Source organism: Girardinichthys multiradiatus, chromosome 17 (assembly GCF_021462225.1).
Source record: "Girardinichthys multiradiatus isolate DD_20200921_A chromosome 17, DD_fGirMul_XY1, whole genome shotgun sequence".
NCBI classification, from domain to species: domain Eukaryota; kingdom Metazoa; phylum Chordata; class Actinopteri; order Cyprinodontiformes; family Goodeidae; genus Girardinichthys; species Girardinichthys multiradiatus.
In genome coordinates this window covers 17,155,940-17,183,508 of record NC_061809.1, presented here as the reverse complement: position 1 = coordinate 17,183,508, position 27,569 = coordinate 17,155,940, and the positions used below count along the sequence as shown (strand labels likewise).

The following is a 27,569-nucleotide window of genomic DNA, read 5'->3' as shown; positions in this document are numbered from 1 at the left end:
CAGCATGCAAAAATACACATATTTTTCCATCTACCAGAAAACAAAATATCTATCCAGACAAGATAGGAAAACAACTAAATTAAGGGAAAATGTCCTTAAGCCACACCAAACAAATCCTATTTCAACAATTCTTGCAAGGACTAAATGTAGAAAAAAGTCAAAAAGCAAATTCAAAATTTAAAAATGTTTTTTTCAAGACAGTTAATATATTGGTGTCTAACTACCTTCATCTACATTAAACATGATTTTGGTAGTTTCTTTTTGAAAAATATTTCTATTGGCCTAGCTGAAGTTCATTCTATTTAGTAAATCATTAAGAGGTGTATGACAACATAAAAACCATACTCTTCAACAGAATCAAGTATATCCAATTGAGGTATTTGAGTTAGTTGAACTGGCAGGTGTCCAGCCCCCAGGTAGCCATCAGAAATCAATTACCATCTCTAATGGAGGTTTCATCATGCTTGAGGCACAGTGCCCACAGAGAAAATTACTCACTGATTGCACTTCTGCTTGAAAAAAGAGGAAATGTTGTGTGCACATGAGCTTTTCTGGTCTATGTATGTTCACATGAAATTCTACAGTTGAGTGTATTCGTCCTGAAACAACATCATGTAGAGCAAATGATAACATGTCTACACAGGTCTGCGTCTTAGGTCTGTTTCTTCTGCTCATGCATGCTTGATGAACTCCTGGCTCATAAGAGTCCTGAAGTTATGAGACTGTTTAGATGTAGTGTAGCTGAGCATTCAGTGCAACTCTGAGTATTGTGTTTTCTTTGAAATCTGGAACAGATGTTAAAAACTAGCAGATGGTTGAAAGTTGGGTACTGAGGAAATGGGTTAGGTATAAGGTTTAATGTAAATCTTTAGGATGTGCAATGTTTCTTTTTTGTCCATGAATCAGGGTCAGGAATAAATTGACTTATAGCTCCATCTTCAGATACAAAGGTCAGCGGGTCAGATATAGCATACCATCTTTAGTTTTGGAAGGGCATTGTGTTTAGGATGAAAACTAAACAGCTGGATTTTTGGTCCAAAGAGATTGGGATAACTTCACTGTATGGGCATCAAGCCATCCTTCCTCTTAATTAAAACCACCAAGAGTCTCTGGCAGTATCTCTGTCTTTCCTTCCCTGGCTTTAACAGCAGGAAAGAATTGCTAAAGACCAATATATCTAAAATACTAGAAAATGAACTTGGGTCATTTATTTCATGCAGGTAACTTACCCATGTAGATACTTATTCGACAAATATGTCGAGGAAAGAAAAATTTCATTTAAAAGGTAATATCTTAGATAGCTGTGTGATAGATAGTGGCTGTCATGCAGCTGTCAATAGAACAATAAAGATTGAACTGTCCATGGTGCTGAAACCACCACCCTGACCTGCAGCTTCACATTAACTTGTTTTAAAACGATGTGCTGAAAGTGATTTTTTTCTGTTTAAATTATTTATTTGGAAATGGTTGAAACCAGGCTTTACAAGTCATTAATGCAACCTTGCCTGTGTGGCACACTTATAGCACATTTATGCAGTGATATTGGAATTCAAAACGCTGAATTTTTTCAGCAACATAAATTAAATGAAGAAAGAAGTCAGAAATAAAGTCAAAGTATAGAATTATCATACATACTTATTTTATGTATGAAAGGTTTGGTGTGCATTTGTATTCAGAGAAAAAGCCAAGTGACCCATGTAACTGGAGGATCTGCAGAAAACTGTAAGGCAATTCACACCAAAATTTTGGAGAAAGGTATTCTGATCAGGTGAGACCAGGTGAGGTGGAGAGATGCAACCAAAAGTTGCAAGACAACCGCCTGAGTTTGACACCTATGATTCAGACCAAAGTATACACACGTCAAAGTCCAAACCTAAATACAATTGAAAATCTGTGGCAAAACTTGAAAGTTGCCGTTCATAAATTAAAAAAGTTAATACAGGTGGACTATTTATTAAACTGGTGCTCCGCAATCATGAACTACTTTGTGCTGATCGATCAATAAGTTCAAGGGTGTGAATACTTCTGCGGACCACTGAAACACATCCAGGCGAAATAATTAAGACTAGTCATGGAGAGTTGCTTGTCTGTTTAAGCTGCACATGAACATGACAGCTGTTCTTGGTTCCTGCGGGTAACATTCAACAGCATGTGACGAGTTGCCTCTCGGTGCAAACTGTACCACGCTGCGACACGCACGCACGAACATTCACGCACACCCCGCACATGCACACCCAACGCCACCCCTCTTCTTCTCTCCTCCTTATCCCCTGTTGCTATGGAACCTGTCGCCAAGGCAGAGAGGTATGTGGTTGTGATGGAGGCGGTAGATGAGGAAGAGGAGAAGGAGGGGGGCAAGCGGTGTATATATCAACGAAGCAGGCTTCGATGGTGGTCATGTGGAGAATACCAGTGATTGAGCAAATAACATCTGCCCGAAATAAGGCAATTGTCGGGCTTCGCTCTCTTTCCCTCTCTGCAACGTGGGTGGAAGAAGCGTCGCGTAATACTGCGCCACGCACACAGACCCCTAAGCAGATCGCAACATTGGATTTTCGTTTATTTTTTGATTGTGGTGCAATTTTAACACATTAAGGTTGTGAAATCTGAGGACTTTATTTATATTTTGTATTATTCTCGCCTCCTCCCCCCTAAAATACCTAATCAGCAACACAATTCTCAGCAGATAAATAACTCCTGTAGGCCCTCCTCTACTGTCACCTGTCATCTTTGCTATTAAAGGATAAAAAACTTATTGGGAGTCATTATCTTTTTAGATTAGTTCCTGCACGAAAAAATGCTTTGGGAAGCCAGTATCTGTCAACATACTTCAGACAAACACACTTTTGCTGTCATTTTCCGCACTGAAAATGAGTCCAAACCAATAACGATCCCGCCTACAACAGCCTGTTGGCTAAATATGACCACTACCCACCCGTTATGCCACAGTTTTTCGATGGAGAGGCCTGTCAAACTCACAAGTACAAGAGCAAACCAAGAAACTGGAAGAAATAAAACATGGCCTCATCCATATTCAACCTGCAGCTTTATTGCGCCATTACGCGAACACAAGTTGAGTGGTTGGAGTGGGAAAGGTGAAATAAACAAACTGCACATAGAGGAGAAAGTGAGAGGTGCATCTGTTGAAATGGGATTTTATTCTGCTCTCTTCTTCCCTCACTTCTTCTTTCTGCTCCCCCATCCCATCCCCACTTAGAGACCATCATGCCCCCCTCCCTCCCTCTTTCCTTCATGCATACGCTTGGATGTTTGTTAGTTATAAATAAAAGACACCACATACCTTGATGGTTCTCAAGGGTGTCCTCCGGGATGTACATGTTTTTGCTTTCATTTACCATAAATGTAGTCCGGCGTTATCCTTATAGGTGAATGGAAAGAGAGGGGAAAATAACAAGCCCCCCCAAAAATAAAGAAATCAAAAAAGAGGAGGGGAAGAGGGAGAAATACCAACTGTCTGATACGGACAGTTTTTAGGGGGGTATTCCCGTTGTTTGTGTTTATGGGAGTTTCTTTGGATGGAGTGAATATTACCTAATTCCCATGATGGAGGTGAAGGCGACAAAAAAGAGGGAGCTTTCGGCGGAACCGGTTGGAAAAACGCACCGGTGCATCCCTCGGTACATCCGGGCCCTATAGACGAGAAACACGAAACCAGCACCGCCGAGTTGGATTTAATTCACAACCTCCTTTTTGCTCAGGTATCCAACCTATCGTCCTCCCCCTTTGTTTTCTTGTAAAAACGAAAAATAATAAACAAAATCTCAAGCGCTGTCAGTGGCGGTCGCAATGCAAGTGCGCAAAAGACGCATTCGTGCGCATCTTCAACAGCGTGTCAAAATGTGAGTGGATGGAAGAGAAGAGGAGGTGGAGGTGATGGAGAAGAAGAAGGAAGAGGAGGATGAGAAGAAAAAGAAGAGTAAAATTAGGCAATGGAAAGAGTGTGGGTATTCCATCACGGGTATCGCGGGGTTAAATCTCCCAAAGGGTTGTCGGTTATTCCACGCAGAAATACAGTCCCCCTTTTAACAGAAGCCACGGCGTCCTGTCTCATCCGGATACTGGTTTCTCTGCGCTCATCCACTCTGGTCCGACTGTATGTCTGCCTGCCTGCCTGCCTTCTTGGTTGCCTTGTCTGTCTGTCTTACGGGTCGGGAGTTGGAGCTCTCTCTTCTTTCTGGCTCTGCTGCCCCTGCAGCTCGGCTCTGCAGTGATACAGAGAGAGAGAGAGAGAGCAGAGGTAGCCCCCCTCCCAGTGCATGTAGACGCTTTGACTGTTTCCAGATGCGTGTGTGTGCGCCTGGCTGTGTGTGTGCCAAGAGAGAGAGGGGGAGCCAATATTCTGGTATCCAGATGATGATAATGATAATAAAGATGATGATATGAAGGATAAACGGTAGAACACCGAGTTTTCTGATGATTAATAAAAAGGGAAGGTGTTAAAGGCTGTGAGTATCAAGAAAGATAACAAGAAAGAGTGTGCAAAGAAGGAAATGAAGGTGGGATAATGATCCATACCAAGCTCAAACTTACCAACAGACTCCAATTTGCCCAGGAACAGAGACTGGAGACATGCATATCTCATTGGTCTGTGGTCCCTCCACATCTGGAGCCTTTCAGCTCCATTCTTTTCTTTGGCCAAGGTTGTGTTTATACGCTCACTAAATATCTGGTTTTTCGACTCTTTCATGACTAAACTTCTGATCTGTTCGTGGCTCACGGGGTTGTTTTTTCTCTCTTTTTTTTCTTTTGGAGGTAGTGCAAATGTGGTCTTAAATTTACAATGACTCACAGAAGTATTCATACCTTTTAAAGTTTGTCACATTTTGTCACATTAAACCCAAACACTTTTATGTGTTTTATTGGGATTTTGTGTGATAGATTTGCACAAAGTAGTGTGTAGCATAGTGGAATGACAATTATACATGTTTTTGTTAATATTTCCAGCCCCGCTGCTCTGACACATTTGTGCCTAATTTAATCTTAGTATACTTTGTATACAACTACCTGGCAAAGAGGAACGGGCAAAAATCTAAAATTACAGCTAAAGCGAATGTTGGTTCTACAAATTATTAGGCAGAGGGGCTAAATAAAATTGCATGCAAGACTTTTCACAGTTTTATCTGCGAAAAGTTTAAAAAACCATGTACAGTATCTTACAAAAGTGAGTGCACCCCTCACTTTTTTGTAAAGATTTTTTTATATGTCATCACGGGGAAACACTGAACATATGACTCTTTAATTCCAGTCCAGCACCTTCACCCTCAGTTTTTTTAGCAAGGCAGTAGTTGTCTTGGAGGTGTGTTTGGGGGCATGTTGGAACATTGCCCTGTGGCCCAGTTTCCAAAGGGAGGGGAACATGCACTGCTTCAGTGTGTCACTAGACATGCTGGTATTTGTGGTCCCCTCAGTGAACTGTAGCTCCCCAATGCTGACAGCACTCATGCATCCCCAAACTATGACATTCCCGCCACCATGCTTGACTGTAGGCAAGACACATTTGTCCTTGTACTCCTCACCATGTGAAACAAATACATTTATCTTGGTTTTATCAGACCACATGACATGGTTCCAGTAATCCAGTTTCTAGACACGGTTCCATGTCGTTAGCCGGATTGTCTTTAGCAAACTGTTTGCAGACGTTTTGTGCATCATCTTTAAGGAAGGCTTTCTTCTGGGATGACAGCCATACAGACCAATTTGATGCAGTGTGCCATGTATTGTCTGACCAATGACAGGCTGACCCCCTACCTCTTCAAATTCTGCAGCAATGATGCCAACACTCAAACGTCTATTTTCAAAAGACAACCTCTGGATATGACGCTGAACACGTTCTCTGGACCTCTGTGTCCAGGCCTAATCCACCATGCTGCAGCTCAGTTTCAGGATGTTGGCAATCTTCTTACAGCCTAGGCCATCTTTTTGTAGAGCAACAATTCTTCTTTTCAGATCCTTGGAGAGTTCTTTGCCATAGGGGCCATGTTAAATGTCCAGTGACCAGTGTGAGAGTGTGAGAGTGATGACACCAGATTTAACACACCTGCTCCCTATTCACACATGAGACCTTCTAACACTAATGACTCAGATGACACTAGGGAGGTAAAATGGCTAATTGGACTACATTTGGGCATTATCACTTTCGGCTGTACTTACTGTTGTTCCCAGCTGTTTTTTAAGGTGTGTACTTGCTTTTTGAAGATACCGAATCCTTTCTTTTGATTTAATATTTACATGCTACTTTCTGTTAGGTTATCACATACAATTACAATAATACACATTGAAGCTTGTGGTTGTAACTTTTAAGTTTATGTGAACGTTTTTATATTGCTGAATGACAACTCAAAGATTATTGAGATTTGATTATGGGTTCCCTCTCTCTTTCTGTTGCCTTTAGGACAGTGTTCTAAATTTCAACGGTGCCCTCAAGGTCGAGAATTTATTTTAGTCTGGCCCTTGAGGCACACCAAGTTGCTGTCTGGAGACATGAGATTCTGTTTTATGAAACACACAATGAAATGAAGCTCGTTTGGGAGTAAAATGTCAAACAGAGTCAACAATATCACCTCTTAACTAAAGAGCACTCATCAAAGCTTGGTTGTGTCATTCACAGGGGCTTTTGGATAGGGCTGCTTGCACAAATAATGTGTCAGCTCTCAAACTGAACTGATTTCTGAAGGCCTTCACAAGATTAAAATTCCTACTGTAAGGGAGAGAAATACGTATGTAGTTAAATGCCGCTCACTGGAACGGCTGAAATGTATCTGCTGAAAGCATACACATAACGTACAGAAAGACCTTTACAAAAAATACTAAATGGGCTTCGTAGCGTATGAGAACACTGAACCGCATTCCCAGATTCTAATCGCACTACCAGCCATTCCGTAATTGTCTCTGACACTGAATGCGAAGTTCAGTGTGCAGGCCTCATGTCAATCTGCTGCAGGCTATAATCAGGTGAATCGGATGACTCAGCCCAGCCTGTATTCATTTGTTCAGTGCCATAGTGCAAAGTCACCACCCACTATTCTGTAATAGTGTAAAGCGTTTTGTCTGCATGTGTCAGTCCAGACATAGCAAAGACAGGGAGTCAACTCAGAAACGGTTCTATTGATGACATCTGGCAATCCGATTGTCTTTTCAGAACAATGTGTAGTGATTTGGATCTTGAATGGTATATTAATATTCTATTTGAGGGAAATGATTTTTGCTGGCACAGATAAATGAGTGGAAACACTCCCAGAAATGTAAATTACCGGCTGCTTAATCGCTAGACAGGGAAGATTTTATGAAAAAGATAAAAGGTAGCCATTAAACTTTAAAGATTATCAATATTAAAATTCTGATTATGCAGCAATGCATCAGGACTGAGAGTCCAATCATACATTGACACAGCAGACAAATGAGCTAGTTTCTTAAAAGAAGCCATTACACATCGCTGAGATGGTTTTCTTAAAAATTGGTATTGCAGAAAAACGTCAATACAGCCATTACAATAGCTTCAAAAAGGACAAAATTTAAAACTGTACCAAATACAACAGAAGTCATTAGACAATTTGATCAATTATAAAATTTCACATTATAAATGCTCTAGCAGCAAACCATAAATAATCAAATGAGTTGTTTATAGTTTTGTTGTGTTGTGTTGTGTTGTATAGCCTACTTTATGTGTTTGATCGTTATGTTTGGGTAAAAAGTATTTGTTTTTATTTCACACAGAATTTGGTAGTTTCACTAAAATACATTTCCAAAACATTTTAATATTTCAAAATAATTGACTTCTGCATATACACTGGGGAGAACAAGTATTTTATACACTGCCTATTCTGCAGGTTTTTCCACTTGCAAAGCATGTAGAAGTCTTTAAATTTTATCAGGTACTCTTAAACTGTAAGTGACAGAATCTAAAACAAAAATCCAGAGAATCACATTGTCATTTTTAAGTAATTAGCATTTTATTGCATGTAGTATTTGATTACCTAACAACCAGTCAGAATCCCGGCTCTCACAGGCCTGTTAGTTCTTCTTTAAGAAGCCCTCCTGTTCTCCAATCATTACCTGTATTAACTGCACTTGTTTGAACTCGTTATCTGTACAAAAGACACCTATCCACTCACTCAATCAAACAAACTCCAACCTCTCCACAATGGCCAAGACCAGAGAACTCTGTAAGGACATCAGGGATACAATAGTAGACCTGCACAAGGCTGGGATGGGCTACAGGAAAATAGCCAAGCAGCTTGGTGAGAAGGTAACTACTGTTGGAGCAATTATAAGAAAATGGAAGAAGTTCAAGATGAAGGTCAATCTCCCCCGGTCTGGGGCTCCACGCAAGATCTCACCTTGTGGGGCATCATTGATCATGAGAAAGGTGAGGGATCAGGGCAGAACTACGCAGCAGGACCTAGTCAATGACATGAAGAGAGCTGGGGCTAAGGTGTCAAAGAAGACCATTAGTAACTCACTACATCACTCACATCACATCACATCAGAGCATGTCCAAGCATGTCTGAAGTTTCCCAATAGCCATCTGGATGATCCAGAAGAGGAGTGAAAGAAGATTATGTGGTCAGATGAGAAAAAAATAGAGCTTTCTAGTCTAAACTCCACTTGCCGTGTTTGGTAGAAGAGGAAGGATGAGTACAACCCCAAGAACACCATCCCTACCGTGAAGCATGGAGGTGGAAGCATCATTCTTTGGGGATGCTTTTCTGCAAAGGGGATGGGACGACTGCATCGTATTGAGGGGAGGATGGATGGGACCATGTATCGGGAAATCTTAGCCAACAACCTCCTTCCCTCAGTAAGGGCATTGAAGATGGGTCGTGGCTGGGTTTTCCAGCATGACAACGACCCGAAACACATAGCCAGGGCAACTAAGGAGCGGCTCCGTAAGAAACATTTCAAGGTCCTGGAGTAGCCTAGCCAGTCTCCAGACCTGAACCCAATCGAAAGTCTTTGCAGGGAGGTGAAAGTCCATATTGCCCAGCGACAACCACAAAACCTGAAGGATCTGGAGAAGATCTGTATGAAGGAGTGGTCCAAAATCCCTGTTGCAGTGTGTGCAAACCTCGTCAAGAACTACAGGAAACGTCTGATATCTGTAATTTCAAGCAAAGGTTTCTGTACCAAACATTAAATTTAGTTCTTTTGATGTATCAAATACTTATCTTACTTAGAAATCACACAATGTGACTGGATGTTTGTTTGAGATTCCGTCATTCACAGTTGAAGAGTACCTACGATAAAAATTAAAGACTTCTACATGCTTTGCAAGTGGGAAAACTTGAAACATCGCCAGTGTATCAAATACTTCTTCTCCCCACTAGTACGTAGAGAGTTAATGTTAGTTCTCCTGATGGTAAGACCTGAATGGATACGTCAGAACAGTTGAAATCTAAAGTCAAAAGTTACTATTATGGAATTTTGACAAAAATTTAATCTGGGAGACTCACCCCCTCCTCTGCTATGTCCAATGACTCCACCATGTGTCCTCGCTCCAACCAATCAGCATCGAGTCCACATTTCCTCTTCAGCCAATCACCGTCCAAGGCTCCGCTTTAAAGACCTTCACTCACAGACTTCAAGCTGAGCTTTGACCCTCCTCCTCCCCATCTCCACCATCTGGCTTCCTAGCTCCTCCCGATTCCCCTATCTCCTCAGGCCTCCGCTCCACCAGCAGTCGAATCCCAACGGAGAAAGACATCGCTAATTCTAATCCTAAAATGTTCATTCAAGCTCATGTCTTTCTCAGCATTTGTGGCTTCCTCCGATGTCCGAGCGCCAAATAAATAAATATCTGCAAATAAAACTTTTCTAATCGCCACCTATGTTTTCCCATTGTGAGTCTTTACAGGATTGAATTGAATATTGCATTCAATATTTGTTTAAAATTTTGTTTAAATGTAATCAAAATGGTCAAACTTCTTTATGAAGTTTGAAATAATTTGGTTTGATTTTCTTTTTTTATTACTTTCTTCATTTGTTTTATCTGTTGCTGTCCAAACTGCTTAGAAAACATAATTTTATTTTTGGGTAATGGTACAGGGCATAAAAGGTTTTATTCGGGTAATTCTGATGCATCATGGCATGAATAGAATTTAATTAATGAAACTGGGAATCGGTTTAATCGGTTTTATAATATGCCCAATGTTTCCAATTTGGTCTCTTGGAAAAAGTCATCAGATAAAGTCCATGAAAAGAGTCACAAGATCACTCTGTGACGATGATCTTTAGTAACTGATCTGACAGTCAGTGGGCTTCAAGCAGTTGTTTATCTGAATGCTAATAAAAGTGCAAAAAGGTTTACAGGTCTAAATTGTATTTAGCATGCAAATATCTTCTCACTTCTGAAGATGAGCATCGGAATGCTGTGGAGAGGTTGTAGCACAGACAGACAACAGAAGAATCCCTGCTGGGCTGAATCTCCTAGACTACTATCTGTTAGTTTGTGAATGGAGGATAGACAGACAGGAAAAACTAGGAGTAGGAAGACTGGATGAAGGGAAGGTCATGGGAACAGATACTTGCATGTCCCTTGGGCAGGGGACACGCAAGCATGCACACACACACACACACACACACACACAAATGTCTTCTGTAATCCAGCCTGCACATGGAATATCTGTTCTATTTAGGACTCTTCTATATTTGCAATTCCAGACCTTTTAGTATGTGCGAGTGAGTTTGTGGGAATTTTAGACAAACATGGAAATGCTGGGATCCCACGTGGGAAAAAGCAACCTGCGGATTTATCAAAGAGCAATTCCCTTTTTTTCAGCTGCCCAGTTTTTAATATTAGGCTTTATAAATTTATTGCCAGATTGGTTTGATTTTGTTAGCTGGTACACTTAGACCTAGAGGTAAAAAAATATAAACATATGTTGTTTATAACATATGTAGACATGGTCAAGACGATCTGCTGCAGTTCAAACCGGGCATCAGAATGGGGAAGAAAGGTGATTTAAGTGACTTTGAACGTGGCATGATTGTTGGTGCCAGACGGGCTGGTCTGAGTATTTCAGAAACTGCTGATCTACTGGGATTTTCATGTACTACCATCTCTAGGGTTTACAGAGAATGGTGCGAAAAAGAGAAAATATCCAGTGAGCCGCAGTTCTGTGGGCGCAAATGCCTTGTTGGTGCCAAAGGTCAGAGGAGAATGGCCAGACTGGTTCAAGCTGATAGAAAGGCAACAGTAACTCAAATAACCACTCATGACAACCAAGGCATGCAGAAGAACATCACTGAATGCACAACACGTCGAACCTTGAGGCGGATGGGCTACAGAAGCAGAAGACTACATCGGGTGCCACTCCTGTCAGCTAAGAAAAGGAAACTGAGGCTAAAATTCGCACAAGCTCACCAAAATTGGACGATAGAAGATTAGAAAAACGTTGCCTGGTCTGATGTGTCTCGATTTCTGCTGCGACATTCAGATGGTAGGGTCAGAATTTGGCATCAACAATATGAAAGCATGGATCCATCCTGCCTTGTATCAACGGTTCAGGCTGGTGGTGGTGTAATGGTGTGAGGGATATTTTCTTGGCACACTTTGGGCCCCTTAGTACCAATTGAGCATCGTGTCAACGCCACAGCCTACCTGAGTATTATTGCTGACCATGTCCATCCCTTTATGACCACAGTGTACCCATCTTCTGATGGTTACTTCCAGCAGGATAACGCGCCATGTCATAAAGCACAAATCATCTCAGACTGGTTTCTTGAAGATGACAATGAGTTCACTGGACTCAAATGGCCTCCACAGTCACCAGATCTCAATCCAATAGAGCACCTTTGGGATGTGGTGGAACGGGAGATTCGCATCATGGATGTGCAGCCGACAAATCTGCAACATCTGTGTGGTGCTATCATGTCAATGTGGACCAAACTCTGAGGAATTTTTCCAGTACCTTCTTGAATCTATGCCGCGAAAGACTAAGGCAGTTCTGAAGGCAAAAGGGGGTCCAACCCGGTACTAGCAAGGTGTACCTAATAAAGTGACCGGTGAGTGTATTTCAATTGCTACACAATTCAATATACAATATTTACTATACAATATGTTGTTATATAGAGGAGTGGTCCAAAATCCCTGCGGCAGTGTGTGCGAACCTAATCAAGAACTACAGAAAACGCCTATCTGTAATTGCAAACAAAGGTTTCTGTACCAAACATTAAGTTTTGTTCTTTTGATGTATCAAATACTTATGTCATGCAATAAAATGCTAATTAATTACTTAGAAATCACTCAATGTGACTGGATATTTGTTTGAGATTCTGTCACTCACAGTTGAAGAGTACCTACGATAAAAATTAAAGAATTCTACATGTTTTGCAAGTGGGAAAACCTGAAACATCGGCAGTGTATCAAATACTTGCTCTCCTCACTAGTACGTAGAGAGTTAATGTTAGTTCTCCTAATGGTAATATTAGTGAAGACCTGAATGGATTCATCAGTGTGTTGTTATTTTTTAACCATAAATTGCAGTTCTTTTCTATTTTTTGCATTTTTGTTTTTTGCACATTATTTAAATCTATTTTCTCTAAACACCCAGCATATGGAATAAATAAATAAATAAATGCTGTGTGTCTCAAACTAATTACTAAAGAAACAATAACTGTGTCTGACCTCCTGGATTAATTGTTAATGTGATCTTGAGATATTTTTGGTTGGACTGCCAAACATGAGAGAGTTTTCCATTGTTCTATGTTTTCAACATTGGTGGCTAATAGCTCTTACTGTGGTTTGCTTGAGTCCCAAAGCCTAAGAAATTGCTTTAGACCTCCTTCCAACTAATTGTATCTCACCTTTTCTTGAGTACTTAGAGTACTTACCTTGTTGTTAGAGAGGTTCTAATTAAGTGTTTGGAAAAAAAGATCCAAAACACTAGTGAAAGTAGAAAAATAAAACCAAAAGATGTGTGGTTATTCACAGTTAATTTCCGATTTATCAAAGAGGGCAGTTGTGTTTTCACACAGGACCAGGATGTTTAGTAGCATTATTTTTTCCTCAGTAATTAAAAGTATCATTTAAAAACTACTATTGATATTTACTCGAATTATCTTTGATCATTTCTTTGATCATGTGAAAATTTACAAGAAAAAAGTCTTCTTCACTTGGATTCAAAAATACTTTGTTTAGTAATAAAACCTTAGCTCTTGAGTTTCTCAAGGTCTGCTATATTGAAGGATATATTCCATTCAGGAGTTTGCCAAGATTCAGTAAAATATACAACACCACCTTGCTTTAAAGGTTAGAATAAGAGGGTTTTTTTTCTTTACAAATATACCACTGTTAATTTAAACAATAAAAATGTGTCTAGTGTTTTTGTGCATGCTTTTCATCTGCAACCATCTGGCTTCTTGCCAAATTATTTCTAAAGGTTAGCTACTTTCTTCTTGCAGCATTTCTATGCATGCCATTGTTTTTCAGACTGCTGGTGGTGAATTCATTATCCATCTGACTAATACGTGGAGTCCAAACCTCTAAAATAATTGCTTTTTAAGCTACGCCTGCCTGATAAGTGCTATGCCTTTGTCAGAAATCCTCAGACATCTGTCAAGTCACTGATTAAAGACAGTAGAATAAACAGCTGAGTGAAAAAAACTATTGTGTGAGAAAACTCCAGCCTCAGAGTTCAACCTTGATTCATAGCATATTTGGATAAAGACTTATCCGATGGCAGCATATACTGTACTTTATAAGTGCTGGGTCAAATTTCAGAAAGTCTTCTTCCTGTATCAGTTACTGTTTCTGTCCTTGAATATTGCTTTCAGGAAGGATGTGTCATATTTCTGAAGATCTACAGCTGCTACGTTCAGTCTGTCCACTTAATTTAAGAAGTGTCACATTACAAAGTCGATTCAAGGAGAACATAAACAACTAGCTGCAGGTATTTAACATATTTCAAGGATTTGTATGAACACAAAATCAAATAGCTTTTTGTTTTTGTTTTTCGCAAAACAGCCCTGACCAAAACATTAGCAACAGGACCACAAAGACAAACATAAATACAGACACTAGACACATGCATAAAATATATTCACCATGCATACATCCTGAAATGAAAATACTAATAAATCCTCAAGATACATAAATATTACAAGCCGAGAAACAGCTGCTACAAAATGCCAAGGTTGGAGGAATCAATCAAAAGCATGTACATGTCAAACTACCTGCTTCTGAACCACAAAAACCTGGTCAGAATTTATTTGGTGATCGGTTTTTAACAAAGAGGAAAACATTTAGATACCCTTTTTGCCACATAGGTTTCAGCTCTGAAAACTAATATTGAAAAATGTCCAGCACACAATTTTGTAAATCACTTAAGAAAGTGGAACTCATATATAGATTCATTCCACAGAGCGTGAATTACTTCAAGCCTTTTATTTTTGTCATTTTGATAATTATGGCTTACAAATAATGAAAACCCAAAATTCAGTTTCTCAGAAAATTACAATATTAAATGAGATTAATAAAAAGGATATTTTAAACAGATATATCAATATCAGGCTTTATTTTAATTTCTTCAGAAAACACATTGACCAACACGAGCAACCACAAATTATCAAAGACTGTGGAAGCGTCACACTGGACTTAAAGCAACGTAGATTCTGTCTCTCTCCACTCTTCCTCCAGACTTGGAGGATTTCCAAATGAAATGTTGAACTTTACATTCATCTGAAAAAAGGACTTTGACCTCTGAGCAACAGTCCTGTTCTTTCTGTCTTTAGTTCACATAGGACTCTTCTGATGTTGTCACTGGCTCAGGAATAGCTCGATACAAGGAATGTGATATGTGTATCCCATGTGTAGGATTTGTCTGTGCATAGTGGCTCTTGATGCCTGTTTCTACAAATAAAAATCTGAGAAGTTGATGCAGAAGTTGATGACTTCCCTGTTTCTGCTGAAGAAAAGGAGTCCCACAGCATTATTCTGCCACCTCTATGATGGTGTGTTCAGAGTAATGCAGAAAGTCAATGGTCCGTGACACACGTTTTGATTATAGGCCAAAAAACTCAACTTTTTTCACATGTTGCTGTGTATCCTGCATGAATGGTGACAAAGTGCAAGCAAAACCTCTTATGGCTATCTTTCAACAACAGATGTCTTCTAGAAACTCTTCCATAAAATCCAGAGTTGTGAAGTGCACAACTATTAATTACTGCATCAACAGATTTCATAGACGTTGACTCTGTTTACTAAGTAGGTTACTTCTGTAGTCTATCCGTTGCACTGAATTTTATTTAGAGGTACCAGATTAAAGGAGGTTGTATGCATATGGAAGCAATGTTTTTCAGATTTTTACTTGCAAATTCATTTTTTTAAAATATAGAATTTTCCTTCAAGTACACAATTATTGCAAAAATCATACATTACATTTTTGGTTTTTAACATGAAGTAATGTGGAAATGTTTACAGGGTGTGAATACCTATGCAAGGAACTGTATCCTTAATTGCTGTATTTAAGGATCTGTTATAACTGTGATCATATCCAAAAAGATTCCTAAATCCAATGCATCTAGTTATAGCTAGTTAACAGGTAGTGTAATTTGAACAAGGGTCAGGTTTATTGGTTTTTCAGATCTGCTTTTAAAATTTACTCGAGAGTTTTTGCCTGGTTGAAAGACTGGCACTAACAGGTTATTTTTTTAGTTGAGCAGGCTTCATTAGCTGAAGGTTACTGCTAATGATTGCCAACCAGACCTATAAACATCAAAGATCATTGTGTTTAAACTCTTCTTTATGGAGTCCTGAATTCAGCTAGAGGCTGACATTTTTTCGGGAGTCCCACGGGTCACGGGATTCCCACGGGAAACCCGCGGGACGGGAGACAGCATCAGTAAAGATCACGTGATTGGGACGGTACAGGATAAAAAATGAACGGGAGCAGACGGGAGCGGGAGCTAACCAATAGGAGGGAAAATAAACTAGGATCAATTGTCTTTGGAAATGTAAAACTGAGACTTTGTTATAAACTTTAAGAAAAGAAAACTTGAATCGTCGCCGCCATTGTGTAGTTTTTTTTCCAAGAAGCCTATACTATAATGTGAGTCAAACGAACTACAAGACCCACAAGCCAACAGTGCTTCTGATCGATGTTTTCCACCTGCGTTCAGGATGGAGGGAACAAACGCAGGTGGAGAACTGGACGTGGTAAAATTGGATTTGTAACGTAAAGTCAGAAGTAAGGACTTATCTATTAAACTCATAGAGCTGACAGGAAAGTCACAAATATTACCGAACTTCAGGAGAGTTGAATGTAGCGGTTTTAACACGCAGTCTGCTGCTTGTAAAACGTGTTTAGTTGTAATCAAGTACACCAGTGATTAAGGGACACTTGTAAAACAGATTCTGGATTGAATCAACCCTGCATCTCTTCATTCATCAAACCAAAAGTACCATCATGTGTCAAGTCTCATCTGACCAACAAAATTGCTGCATGTGCTCTAAAGATTTAAGAGGTAAGGTGCGGAAGCCCGTGAGGGGACATGGGGAAATTTATTACTTTTGCGTCTCCACGCAATACTTTTGCGTTTGGCATTTTGGAGCAACAGCACAGATGACAAACTGCTCATAAAACAAACACTGATATGTGATTGATTTGGTTTATTTGTCATATGCAGGTTAACACGCAGTAAACAATGCGATTAAATGCTTAGGATAAGAAGAACCGTTCAAATCATGATAAAAACAAAAACTGCGTACAAAAAAAAGTACACATCATGCAGCAATAATAAGGAAATAAAGTATCACAGATGTGGTTTCATGCAGTTTTATGGTCCAGAGTTCAGTAGTTTGTTTGACAGCTTGTGGATAAAAACTGTCTTTTAGTCTGATTGAAGATAATTTTATTTAATGCTGATTTCAAAATAAAACTCAATAAATCTCAAAACGGGTGTAGTGTTTGTTTCAATTTTGCAGTTATCTGGTTTGGAAACTATCCCACAAAGTATTGCGAGATAACGTAAAGACTATTGCGTGGGGACACAAAAGAGAAAACAATTCCCCATGTCCCCTCGCGGGCTCCGTAGAAATGCTTCATCAAGGGAAGATATTAAATAAATATGTTGTGAAATAGAAAAAAATTGAATGTACCATTAAATGTACAATTTATTTAATACATCGTTAAATATTAAGTGTACCACTAATTACGTCATGTCGTCTTTAAAATTATACTTAATTATTCAGTGGCATATTTAATTGCATTATAGTCCATTTCATGATATAATGGCACATTTATTGTTTCTAATGATGTATTAAATAAATAAATGGTACCTTTAATTTAATGGCACATTTAATGTTACATTTCTTTCATGTTACATTTACTTCACTTATGGGACATTCACAACATTTATTTATTTAATGATGATTTTATTGTATTAATTTTGTCCAGTTTGACCCTCCATTCTTGATGCCTGTATAGGAGGTCATGTTAGAATTTGAATCAGGTGTTCTGGAGCAGACACACATCTAAAACTTGCAGGGAAGGGGTCCCTGAGGACCAGGGCTGTGAACCATTGAGGTACAGTTTCTAAATCGTGAAGGTAATGCCTTTTTGCACTTTTGTTCAACAAGTACTGTTCTCTTGCTAGGTGCATTTTTCTTTTGTTTCAACAATTTGAAACATAAAAGTGATGTCATCATTCAAAGGAAACAATCACTTAATAAAGGAGTAAAATACAACTATGTACATTTTGTTTATTCAACTAAGATAGACATGGTCTGTTTCCTTGTTTGATATTTTATTATTTCGTCATTATTATTCTTTTTACTTTAACTGGCCTTTACTACAGCTAAAAACAGGCACCTAACTGGTCCTTCAAACAAAGAAATTGCCAAAAGACTAAATGAATTAAACAAAAATGTGAGTGGCACAGGAGTGGGAGTCGTTCTGAATGGGAGCGGGATGGGAGTGGGAGTCAATTTACCAGGAGTGGGACGGGACAGGATTCTTTTCGTTATGCTGGCCTGGGATTGGGATGGGACAAGACATTTTTCTGTGGGAGCGGGATGGGACAGGAGAGAAAATCCACTCCCGTGTCACCCTCTAGTTTGTGCCTATAATTTAACGAGTAGGGATCAGTGGTTTTATGGATATCCCATTAATGCCCCCCAGTGGCTTTAAATGTAACTGTAGATTAAACCCCATCAACATGCATCAGAAAGAGACATTCACATAATATATATATATATATATATATATATATATATATATATATTTCTTTTCTTTTTTTACAAATGAATGCATAGATATTTTAAAATAGTGCGGTCATGGAAAACTTGTTGCAGTTGTGCCGTTTACATGTTCAGAATCAGCTTTATTGCCAAGTTCGTACATACAAACAAGGAATTTGACTCCGGTACACTTTGCTCTTTTGTTTGTTTTTGCATTACAGAATATACATATTTACAATGTACAATATACACATATATAAATAAAAAGGTGCATTTGCAACATCTGTATGCTGTTGTTTTGTACTCTATTGAAAGTTCAACAGAGAAACAGCCTGGGGGAAGAAACTGTCTCTGTGGCGGCTGGTTTTAGTAAACAGTGCTCTGTAGCGGCGGTCTGAAGGTAAAACTCTAAACAGTTATTGGTCTAATAATAATAATAATAAAATCCTATGTATTAACTTTTACCAATGTAACTGTATTTTTGTTTATATATATTATATTTGGTTTTCAGACCAACACATATCGATTTTTCAAAGCTGAATCATAGGATTTGCAACTCGTCGTGCAACTAGTAACGTCTAAGATGTTTACAATCTGCCGGGCTAAACATGGCTGCTCAAAAACTCACTGAAGACAGTTAGAGCACGAAAACTTTAAAAAAAAATTGTTTTTACATTACTTGTAATCATTTAAAGACATTGAAAGTGCTTCTACTCATATAACAATATTTTCCGCTTGTAATTTATTTGGTTTTTATCAATCTTTGTGCGAATCTGTTGACGTTGAAGCTTGCTAGCTGGCTATCTTCCCAATAGAGAAGGATGAGTTCTGCAGGTAGCATTAGCTGCCTTATTGCTAAAGGACTGGACATAAGTCTGTCTGCCCTGCAGAAACAAGACCCTTACATAAACAACATTGTGGACGTGGCCAGCCAAGTCGCCCTATATACTTATAATAACCGGGCGAATGAGTGGGTAAGTAGGAAGTTGGTGTTATAGGCTAACTTAGCTTAGTTTAGCTTGTATTTGATAGGCGCGCATTTACTCAAGGGAGTTCAAAGCATTGGTTTATATGTTTATTGAAGCAACTTTTAAAGTATTGGCCGTTCTGTTATAATGTTTTATGATAATATTTTATTTTTCTCTAATTTGTGTTTGATTTTTCAGGAGAAGACAGAAGTAGAGGGCACTTTGTTTATTTACACAAGGTAATACAATTATTATAAAGGTTTAAGTCCGAGTAGTTTTTCTAGAGTTCATGATCGGTTGGACATTCATATACAAACATACATATACATTTCCCACAATGGTCAATGTTGTTGTTAGGACTGTTAATTTTCGATTCTTGTCCTGTTGTATCTACATAGCCATCCATAATCCTCAGTTATTATTCATAAGAATGGGGGGAAAAAAACATTTACTATCCTACCAGAAATTACAATGCCTTGCATTGCGTTCACTGATATTTGTGTTCCCATCTTGTTACATTGTAACCCCAAACCTCAATGTAATTTTTATGTGATAGACCAAATCAAAGTAATGTGTAACTCAGACGTGGTCTTGAAATTATAAATGGATTTTTAAAATATATCATCCTATCAAGTCTGACCAGTTTCCCAGTCCTTGCAGAAGGAAAGTAACCCCATAGCATGATGCTTCCACCATTAGATTTCCTCATGTAGTTGGTTTGTACAGGATAATATGTAGTGTTAGTTTTCCTTCCTCCTTCGAGTGTTTAGCATGTATGTCAGAAAGAACAATTATCTGACCAGAGCACCTTCTTCCACATGTCCGTGTGCCCCCCACATGGCTTCTGCAAGTTTAAAAACAAGACTTCTTCTAGCCTTTTACTGCTGTTGTTTCCTTTAGTCACCATTCAATAAAGGCCAAAACAACAAAATGCAATACTAATACAGAATTTTTATGACACTGCTATTTATACATTAATGTTTTTGGAAAAACCTTCATGAAGCAAATTACTCATAGATTTCTATTAATAACTACAAAATTTGACTCCAATTAGTTGCTCTGGATTTTATTCAGGTTTATTGGAGTAAAGGAGTCAGAATAGAAAAGCACTCCACACTTTACAGAATTTTATTTTTTGAAATGTAGGAAACAGTGTAGTGTTTCCCTTCTACTTCACAGTAATGTTATAGTTTGTGTTGGTCTTAAAATCCAGTATAATACATTAAATTGTGTGGCTGTAATGGGACAGAATTTAAAAAAGTTCAAGTAGCGAGAATACTACAAGGCACTGTACAGTGGACATTATTGCAGTTCATTGCATGCCTAAATGTAGCTCTTCTAGCCACATTCTTCAATGATTTATAATTGTATTCCATAATAATCCTTTCTCTGTTCTGCATACTCTTTGTATTTCAGATTGGCATCTCCCAGGCATGGCTTCACAATAATGAACCGCCTTAGAATGGAGAATCTGACAGAGCCCATTACAAAAGACTTGGACTTCCAGCTGCAGGACCCTTTCCTTCTTTACCGTAATGCACGATGTAAGCAAAATGTACACCAACACACATAAGGCTGCACAATTTCAGGAAAATCCGTAATAATACTATTGCTTAAAGTTGTGATGATAATATCAATTACAGTTGAACTGAATTAGTGGGACTCTTATTTGTTTACCATTACACAGTGGTCCCACCACACTGTGAGCTTTTTTATCTTGGCGACTAAAAATATACATCAGGTGTCGACAGTGAGGACAGTTAGTCTGTCCAACTGGCTAAAAATGTTACCAGTAGGCAGAGCATTAACGCATGGCAAGTGACATATGCTATCCTACCAAATGTTGTGTCCAAGAAGTCCATTGTGTTTGCAGTATTGCATACACTGATGTTGTGATGATGATTGCGGTTTGATAAATTTTGTATCTCTAAATACATGTATACGCAAATTTCTCCTGTCAACCATTGATACCGTCTGTTTTTGCCGTTTTTGCAAACACATTAATTTGACTCTGGGTTATGACATAGTTAGCTAAATTGTTGTTATTGGGAGTATGTATACCAGCATGAGCTGAAAATAGAGTAAATAAGTGCCGGTCCGTTGTGGTGAAGAGAGAGCTGAACCGAAAAACAAAGCTCTCGATTTACCGGTCGGTCTATATTCCTACCCTCACCTATGGCCATGAACTTTGGGTCATGACCGAAAGAATGAGATCCTGGATATAAGCAGCTGAAATGAGTTTCCTCCCTAGGGTGGCCGGGCACTCCCTTAGAGATAGGGTGAGGAGCTCGGCCATCTAGGAGGAGCTCGGACGAACCGCTGATCCTCCACATCGAGAGGAGCCAGTTGAGGTGGCTCGGCCATCTATATCGGATGCCTCCTGGACGCCTTCCTCAAGAGGTGTTCCAGGTGCGTCCCACCGGGAGGAGGCCCAAGGGACGTCCCAGGACACCCTGGAGGGACTATGTCTCTCGGCTGGCCTGGGAACGCCTTGGGTTCCCCCCGGAGGAGCTGGAGGAGGTGTTTGGGGAGAGGGACGTCTGAGCGTCTGCTGAGTCTGCTGCCCCCGCGACCTGGTCCCGTATAAAGCGGAAGACGACGAGTACAGGAGTAAATAAATGGAAATTTTTTATGCTATGCTTAAAGGTTGTTACAGGAAAAAAACCAAAGGTAGTTAAGTTGAACTGCTCAAAGGTTTTGTTACTTCTTAGTTTAACACAAATTATAACATTTTAAGGATTAAAGAATCCAGTGGGTGTTCATTTTAGCATGAAGTGGAACACCCCGTTACTATGTGTAGAAAGCCTTAAAATAAATGAATCTTCTGTTGCATTAGCAGAATCTCACTCAAAAAAGTTTAGAAGAAAATCATCTGTACCACAACTATTCTTAGTGTGCTGTTAAAAGTTTATATAAATCCCTCTCTGCCAATTAGGGCAGCACTTAGTCTCCCAATATAACATATTTTAAGGTTGAATCATACATGCTTTGCTTCATGCCAAACCCACCTAGAGTGTATGTTCCAGCTCTAGCCTCAGACGAGTTAAGCAAATTCTACATTTACGTTTGTGATGGTAGGACAGAATTAGATTTTTTTCTGGCACCTTTCCCAAACAACTGCTTGACATTAAGATAGTTTCTAATTTAAGTTTTATAAACCTGGTGATTTCAAGATGCTGCTCTTTGCTGCAGTGAGCTTTGCAGATTTCGACCCTTACCATCCTGCTATGCACTGTAGCAGCATAAAATGGATATCCGTTCAGCTTAGTGGCTAAAAGAAATGGGCTTCTGTGTCACATCACAATTATATCTCGGTGAAACAAGAAGCCATAGATTGCTAAAGAAAACAATTATTTCTTGATATAGGATTTTTTCCTCCCACTAAATAGATATACTCAAATGAAAGTTTTTATGTGTGGATTATCAGCTGCAATCTGTACACATTTATTACCAAGAGGGCTATAAAATGTGAATGGCAGTGTATCAGTGTCTTTTTAACTACATTTGTGTGACTACCTTTGCTGTCTATGTTGGTTGTAGACTGCAATTACAAGGTTAGGTGCCATACTTCTCAGAAGCCAAGTGAGTTCATAATCCTGATGGTGTGATCGTTTCCCTACAAAAAGCAGTACAGGTCCATTTTGTGCAATGGTTAGGAAGTCTGATAAAATATAATGAAAGGGGAGCAAGTCGATCATCTGAGTGGGAACCAGTAGTTCCATTTAAGGAACCAAGTGGGGACGTTTTCGTAAATTTTATCAGCACAAGTCTCTCTGAGGCCTCGATATGGCTGCCGCTCACACAATCACATTGCTAAGTGTGCCTGTGGGACCAGAGTCTGACAGCACTACAGAAACAGCCGGGAGAGATTAGATACACCTCAGCCACCTCTGATAATCTAAACACAGTGACGCAAAAGTTGCTAACACACACACATACACACAGAGACTCCCTCTGCCACCCTCCCTACCTTCAGCTCTCCTTGAGGCTTCGTAGGAAGCAGATGGAAGTGGATTTCTTTCCCCTGCTTTGATTGTTCTGCTTCTCGACATAGATTTTGTGCTTACTCATAGTAATAATAAATGGCCAGAAGACTCAAGGAACGATTGTGTATGACATGAAGTTTACTAAGTGACCTTTTGCACTTCCTTTAATAGTTTGCACTGCAAATTAACATATGTCATAGTTCAGTAATGGAGAAAGAATTTTAAAAGTAAGGCATGGGAAGGAAAAAAAGATTAAAAGTGCTTAAAACAAGTAATCACAACAAAGCTAATGATTGTTTCCTCTGCTGAAATGGGAGTTATGCAAGTTAAAGAGGATGTGTATTTCAAACAAAATGGTCAGACCTAATGGTAGCCTTAATTTACTGTGATTATAAAACACCAAAAGAATGAGATATAAATAATTGTTGGGTTTGTTATCTCTATAGCTGCTGTGATTTAAAATGATTGTTGACTGTACAGATAAAATTTCTAAAAGTACAAAGTTTTGCACATTAGCGGAGTAATAGTGCCTCAAGTGCTTTAAGATGCCGTCAATACACACACTTATTTTATAAAAAAAAGCACTTAAGTGGCATGTTGGCATCTTAGGTTGCTGAAAAGCTGTTTTTATTGGCCAACATCAGATTTGTAAGCGGCTGGCAAAGCCGGCTGTCCCAGTGCATCGTGACCTCTGGTGGAGGGGTCGTGGAATCTTATCATTATACAAACATGTAGGCCTCTGAGCGGCTGTAATTTCCTGGAATGACGGTTGGCACAAAGTGGCACTGTGGGCTAAAAATAAGCAGCAGACATATACGACAGAACGAAGTAAGATTCATGGAAGAGCCATTTAGTGCAGTGTCATGCTATGGGAATGCTTATCCTTGGCTGGGAAATTGAGATTGGTCAGATGAACGTTTATAAATACAGATTAGTCCCAAACAACACCTATAAAAGTATATTAAATAGTTTGAATGGCGTAGCCAAAGTCCGGACTTCTGTGGCAAGACTTAAACATTTGTGTTTACAGATCCTCCCCATCCTGTCTGACTTAGTTTGAGCTATTTTAAAAGAAGCGGTAATAATTTGAGCCTTTAGATGTGCAAAGCTTGTAGAGACATACCCCAAAACATGTGCAGCAGTAATTGCTGTGAAAGGTTCTTCTACAAAGTGTTTAATCAGGGGGCTGAATACAATTGTACATCACACTTCTGAAAAGTTTATTTGTTAAAAAGAAAAATCAATAATGCTCTGCTTTGTGTTGGTCTGTCACATAAAATGAAACAATTTGGTTGTAATATGAAAAAAGTAAAAAGAAAAATAAGAATACCTTTGCAAGGCACGATATTTGATCATAAACAAACTGGACATAGCGCATAGGATTCTGAGTTTGATCATGATATATTGACTCAGGAGCACAGACATGCAGAAAGCCAAGCTTCAGCTCACGTTACAACCTCTAGTCTCTTTTAAATCACGTGTGTGGACAGTCTTACCTCCAGGCCGGATGTACGTGTATCCCAAATTTCTCTCAGACACCAGCAAACCCTTAAATCGGACCTCAGGTTCCTCCTCCAGCCTCTCATGTTTAGGTTTCCTCTGAAACAGGCCTCTCAGCATGGTCCCAGGGCAGTTCAGCAGTTTTGTTCTAAATTTCTCGTTCAGTCTCTTCAACCCTTGATTAAAATTGATCCTTTTTCTTGCAAAGAAATCCAAAAAGGTGGCCAAAGATAAGTTAACACTACCATTTACGAATATACTGATTGTGTTGTGTGACCGTCCTACTGGTCTGTTTAGGTCCACTCTTCGGTTACAAATAGCATCTGCAGTTCAAACTTAGGAGGAGAATTTAACCGTAATTAATTAGCTTTAAATCACCTTATATACTCCTCCAACAATCTGACAAAAAAGCCAACCTAAACTGTCTTGAACATCACTTCAGCTTTGATTTTGTATGAATTTCTTCTTTTTGTAAAGCTTAAGAAAAATTATCCATATTTCTGCAGTATTAAGCACAGCTGAGCTTTAACCACAGCCAGCAAAACCTTTCTAAATCAGAAACAAGTCTTCATAAAGATTCAGTTGCCAACATTAAATGGTTAACAAGTGAATGCAGAGCGATCAGCACGTGCTCACTGTCTTGGTTGAATTGTCCCAGTCCTTGAGGGTTTAAGATGCGGCTCACTTGCAGACTTCCCCGGACCGTTGATGACAGAACATTTTGGCATCCAGGTTAAAAAGCTGGTGATTTGGAGGTTTTTACTCCTCTCTTCACCTGTCCTGAACTGAAGTTGTCCTGCGGAGGTTTTCTCCCCAACATGGTCGTTTAGTTGTTTTCCCAGTTGTAGTGGTATAGTTCTTGGCTTGGGTCTTGCATGTCTAACATCCCTCCGCCTTTTCCCTCCAATGTCCTGGGACCACACTAGAGCACCCTCTCTTTCCTCCTCAATATAGTTTTTTGGTGGTCCTCCTCCTGCCTTTGCTCTATCAGTCTCTCTCTTTCTCTCCTGTCTTCACCGCTAAAATAGATACTTTCTACAATTCAGGAGTCAGGATAGCCCACCATTATTGGTAAGATATCAAAAGCAGCTTTCACATGTTTTTATTTTTGTCCTCCTTACTTTGGTTCTCTGTCTGTGTGGTTGAGTTTGGAGTGATCAAAGACATGTCAGAGATTCTTGTCCGGCTGTCTTCATATCACCTTCATTTCAGCATTTTTGCATCATTAGCCAAACTCAGCCTGTTCAACGTTGCCTGACAGCCAGAGCGCTCAGAGAACTACATGTTCCTATCTTGATGGAGTTGATTATCTCCCTCTAACACACCTCACTCCTTCCTATCCGTCTTGCTCATTTTCCCTCAATTTTCCAGCTGTCTGACTTTGACTCTGCGTGTGTCCCGGGGTCTCTGTCAAGCTGTCTCATCCCCACTGAGCGCTAAGTGGCTCTGGCTCCACCAGTCAAGTCTCCCACTACAGTTACTTATTTGGTACAGGGCTGATATTTCCCAGGCTCCACTTAACTGACTGCGTATGTCTCTGCCGGCCCCTTCTCTGTCTGTTCCCTGCATCCACACTGACCTCTCTGGTCTGTGTGCCCTTTTGGGAATACATGTTGTCTGTGTGGTAAAATATACACCACATAGATACTCGAGTCTGTTTTCAGTATTTACACAAGAAGTGAATCGTTTGTATTAGCTTTTGTTTACAAGTATCAATTAAAACTATCAGACACCTTCCTGCATTTCAAAGATCAACATTATCAACAAAGATAAAAATGACATGAACAGGCAGTATGTTGTTTCCTTTTCTGTGGTTTATTGGCTTCTTAACACATTAAAAAAAGATAACTATGGGCATTTAATTTAATGTACAATTGCATTATATTATAGATTATAGTGGTCAGCAACAGCTAACAGCAATGACACAAAAGCTCAAATTTCTGGTAGCGTCAGTCCAGAATAACAAAACGTGTTTGTTTGTGGTCAAATCACACTGGGTTACTTCTGTCAAATTGATCCAGTAAATTTGTTCTATTGTTCTGTTGTAAATACTAAAAATCAAAAGAAAGTGGTGTTTTTTTCTAGGAATATTCAGCATATTATGGTGAAAGAAATCTTACATTGCCTTACAAGTACTAAAACCCCTTAACAGTTTTGCATTTTGCACGTTGCAACCACATTGCAAGTATTTCAATTTTATATGATAGACAAAGATTACTATAAAGCAGATATAAAATCAAGTTATACATGATTTTTCTTAAGATTTTCTACAATATAAAGATGGGCTTGAGTTATGTCTCAGCCAGGGTTAGACATCTAGGGATAGAAAGTTATTGCCCATTCATGTTGTTATTGCAGATGAGCACCTTCTTCCACACGGTTGCTTTGTCCCCTAAATGTTCTAATGTAAACTCCAAAGGGGATTCTGACATTTTTTCCAACACTGGTTTTCTTCTTGATACTTAACCACAAAAGTCAGATTTTAAATTGCACAATTAATGGTTCTCTCAAAGTAATTCCCCCACATGAGCAAATGTCGTGCTGCTTATTTGCTGAGGGCTGTTATTAAACTCTGAATCAGTAGCTAATAGGACTCAGTTGTATTTAAAGTAAAACTCCTGTTACCTCTTGTTGATGGAAAAACAACAATTCTGATACATTTCTTAGGAAATATCCCACATCAAAACAATTATCACTTGCAGCTAAATATAGGAAGCTGGGTAATGAAGGCTACTTAACTTACTGTTGTGTAAACTTGTAAAGAACCAATATTATAGTCTTTTTCCTCTCATTCTCGCTATGGGACTCCTGGGGCCCATGTTTCACTGTATAATGGCGCTGCCGAGTTCTGTTCCCATTAGCTTTGCTGGGAAATAATTCATTTTAAAGCTTTGGTTGTGTGTGTTCTGATGTCATAGCAAC

General features: G+C 39.2%; 2 protein-coding genes across 4 annotated transcripts in view; one reads left to right on the top strand and one right to left on the bottom strand.

Moving 5' to 3' along the window:
* The window catches only part of cacna1c (calcium channel, voltage-dependent, L type, alpha 1C subunit), a 290,444-nt gene extending 286,202 nt beyond the window's left edge, over positions 1–4,242 (bottom strand). The window contains exon 1 of the mRNA XM_047389522.1: positions 3,302–4,242. Coding sequence (XP_047245478.1) covers positions 3,302–3,359 — 58 coding nt within the window. The 5' untranslated portion in view covers positions 3,360–4,242. The remainder of the gene's footprint in view (positions 1–3,301) is intronic.
* dcp1b (decapping mRNA 1B) overlaps positions 1–27,569 on the top strand; it is a 177,501-nt gene that overhangs the window by 140,043 nt on the left and 9,889 nt on the right. The window contains exons 1-3 of one of the 3 annotated variants that reach the window (XM_047389520.1): positions 18,541–18,593; positions 19,360–19,400; positions 20,578–20,705. In XM_047389520.1, the coding sequence (XP_047245476.1) occupies positions 20,609–20,705 (97 nt within the window). In that variant the 5' untranslated portion in view covers positions 18,541–18,593; positions 19,360–19,400; positions 20,578–20,608. Of the gene's footprint in view, positions 1–18,540; positions 18,594–18,784; positions 19,168–19,359; positions 19,401–20,577; positions 20,706–27,569 lie in introns of those variants that run through there. The other 2 variants (XM_047389519.1, XM_047389521.1) reach the window with 2 other exon arrangements.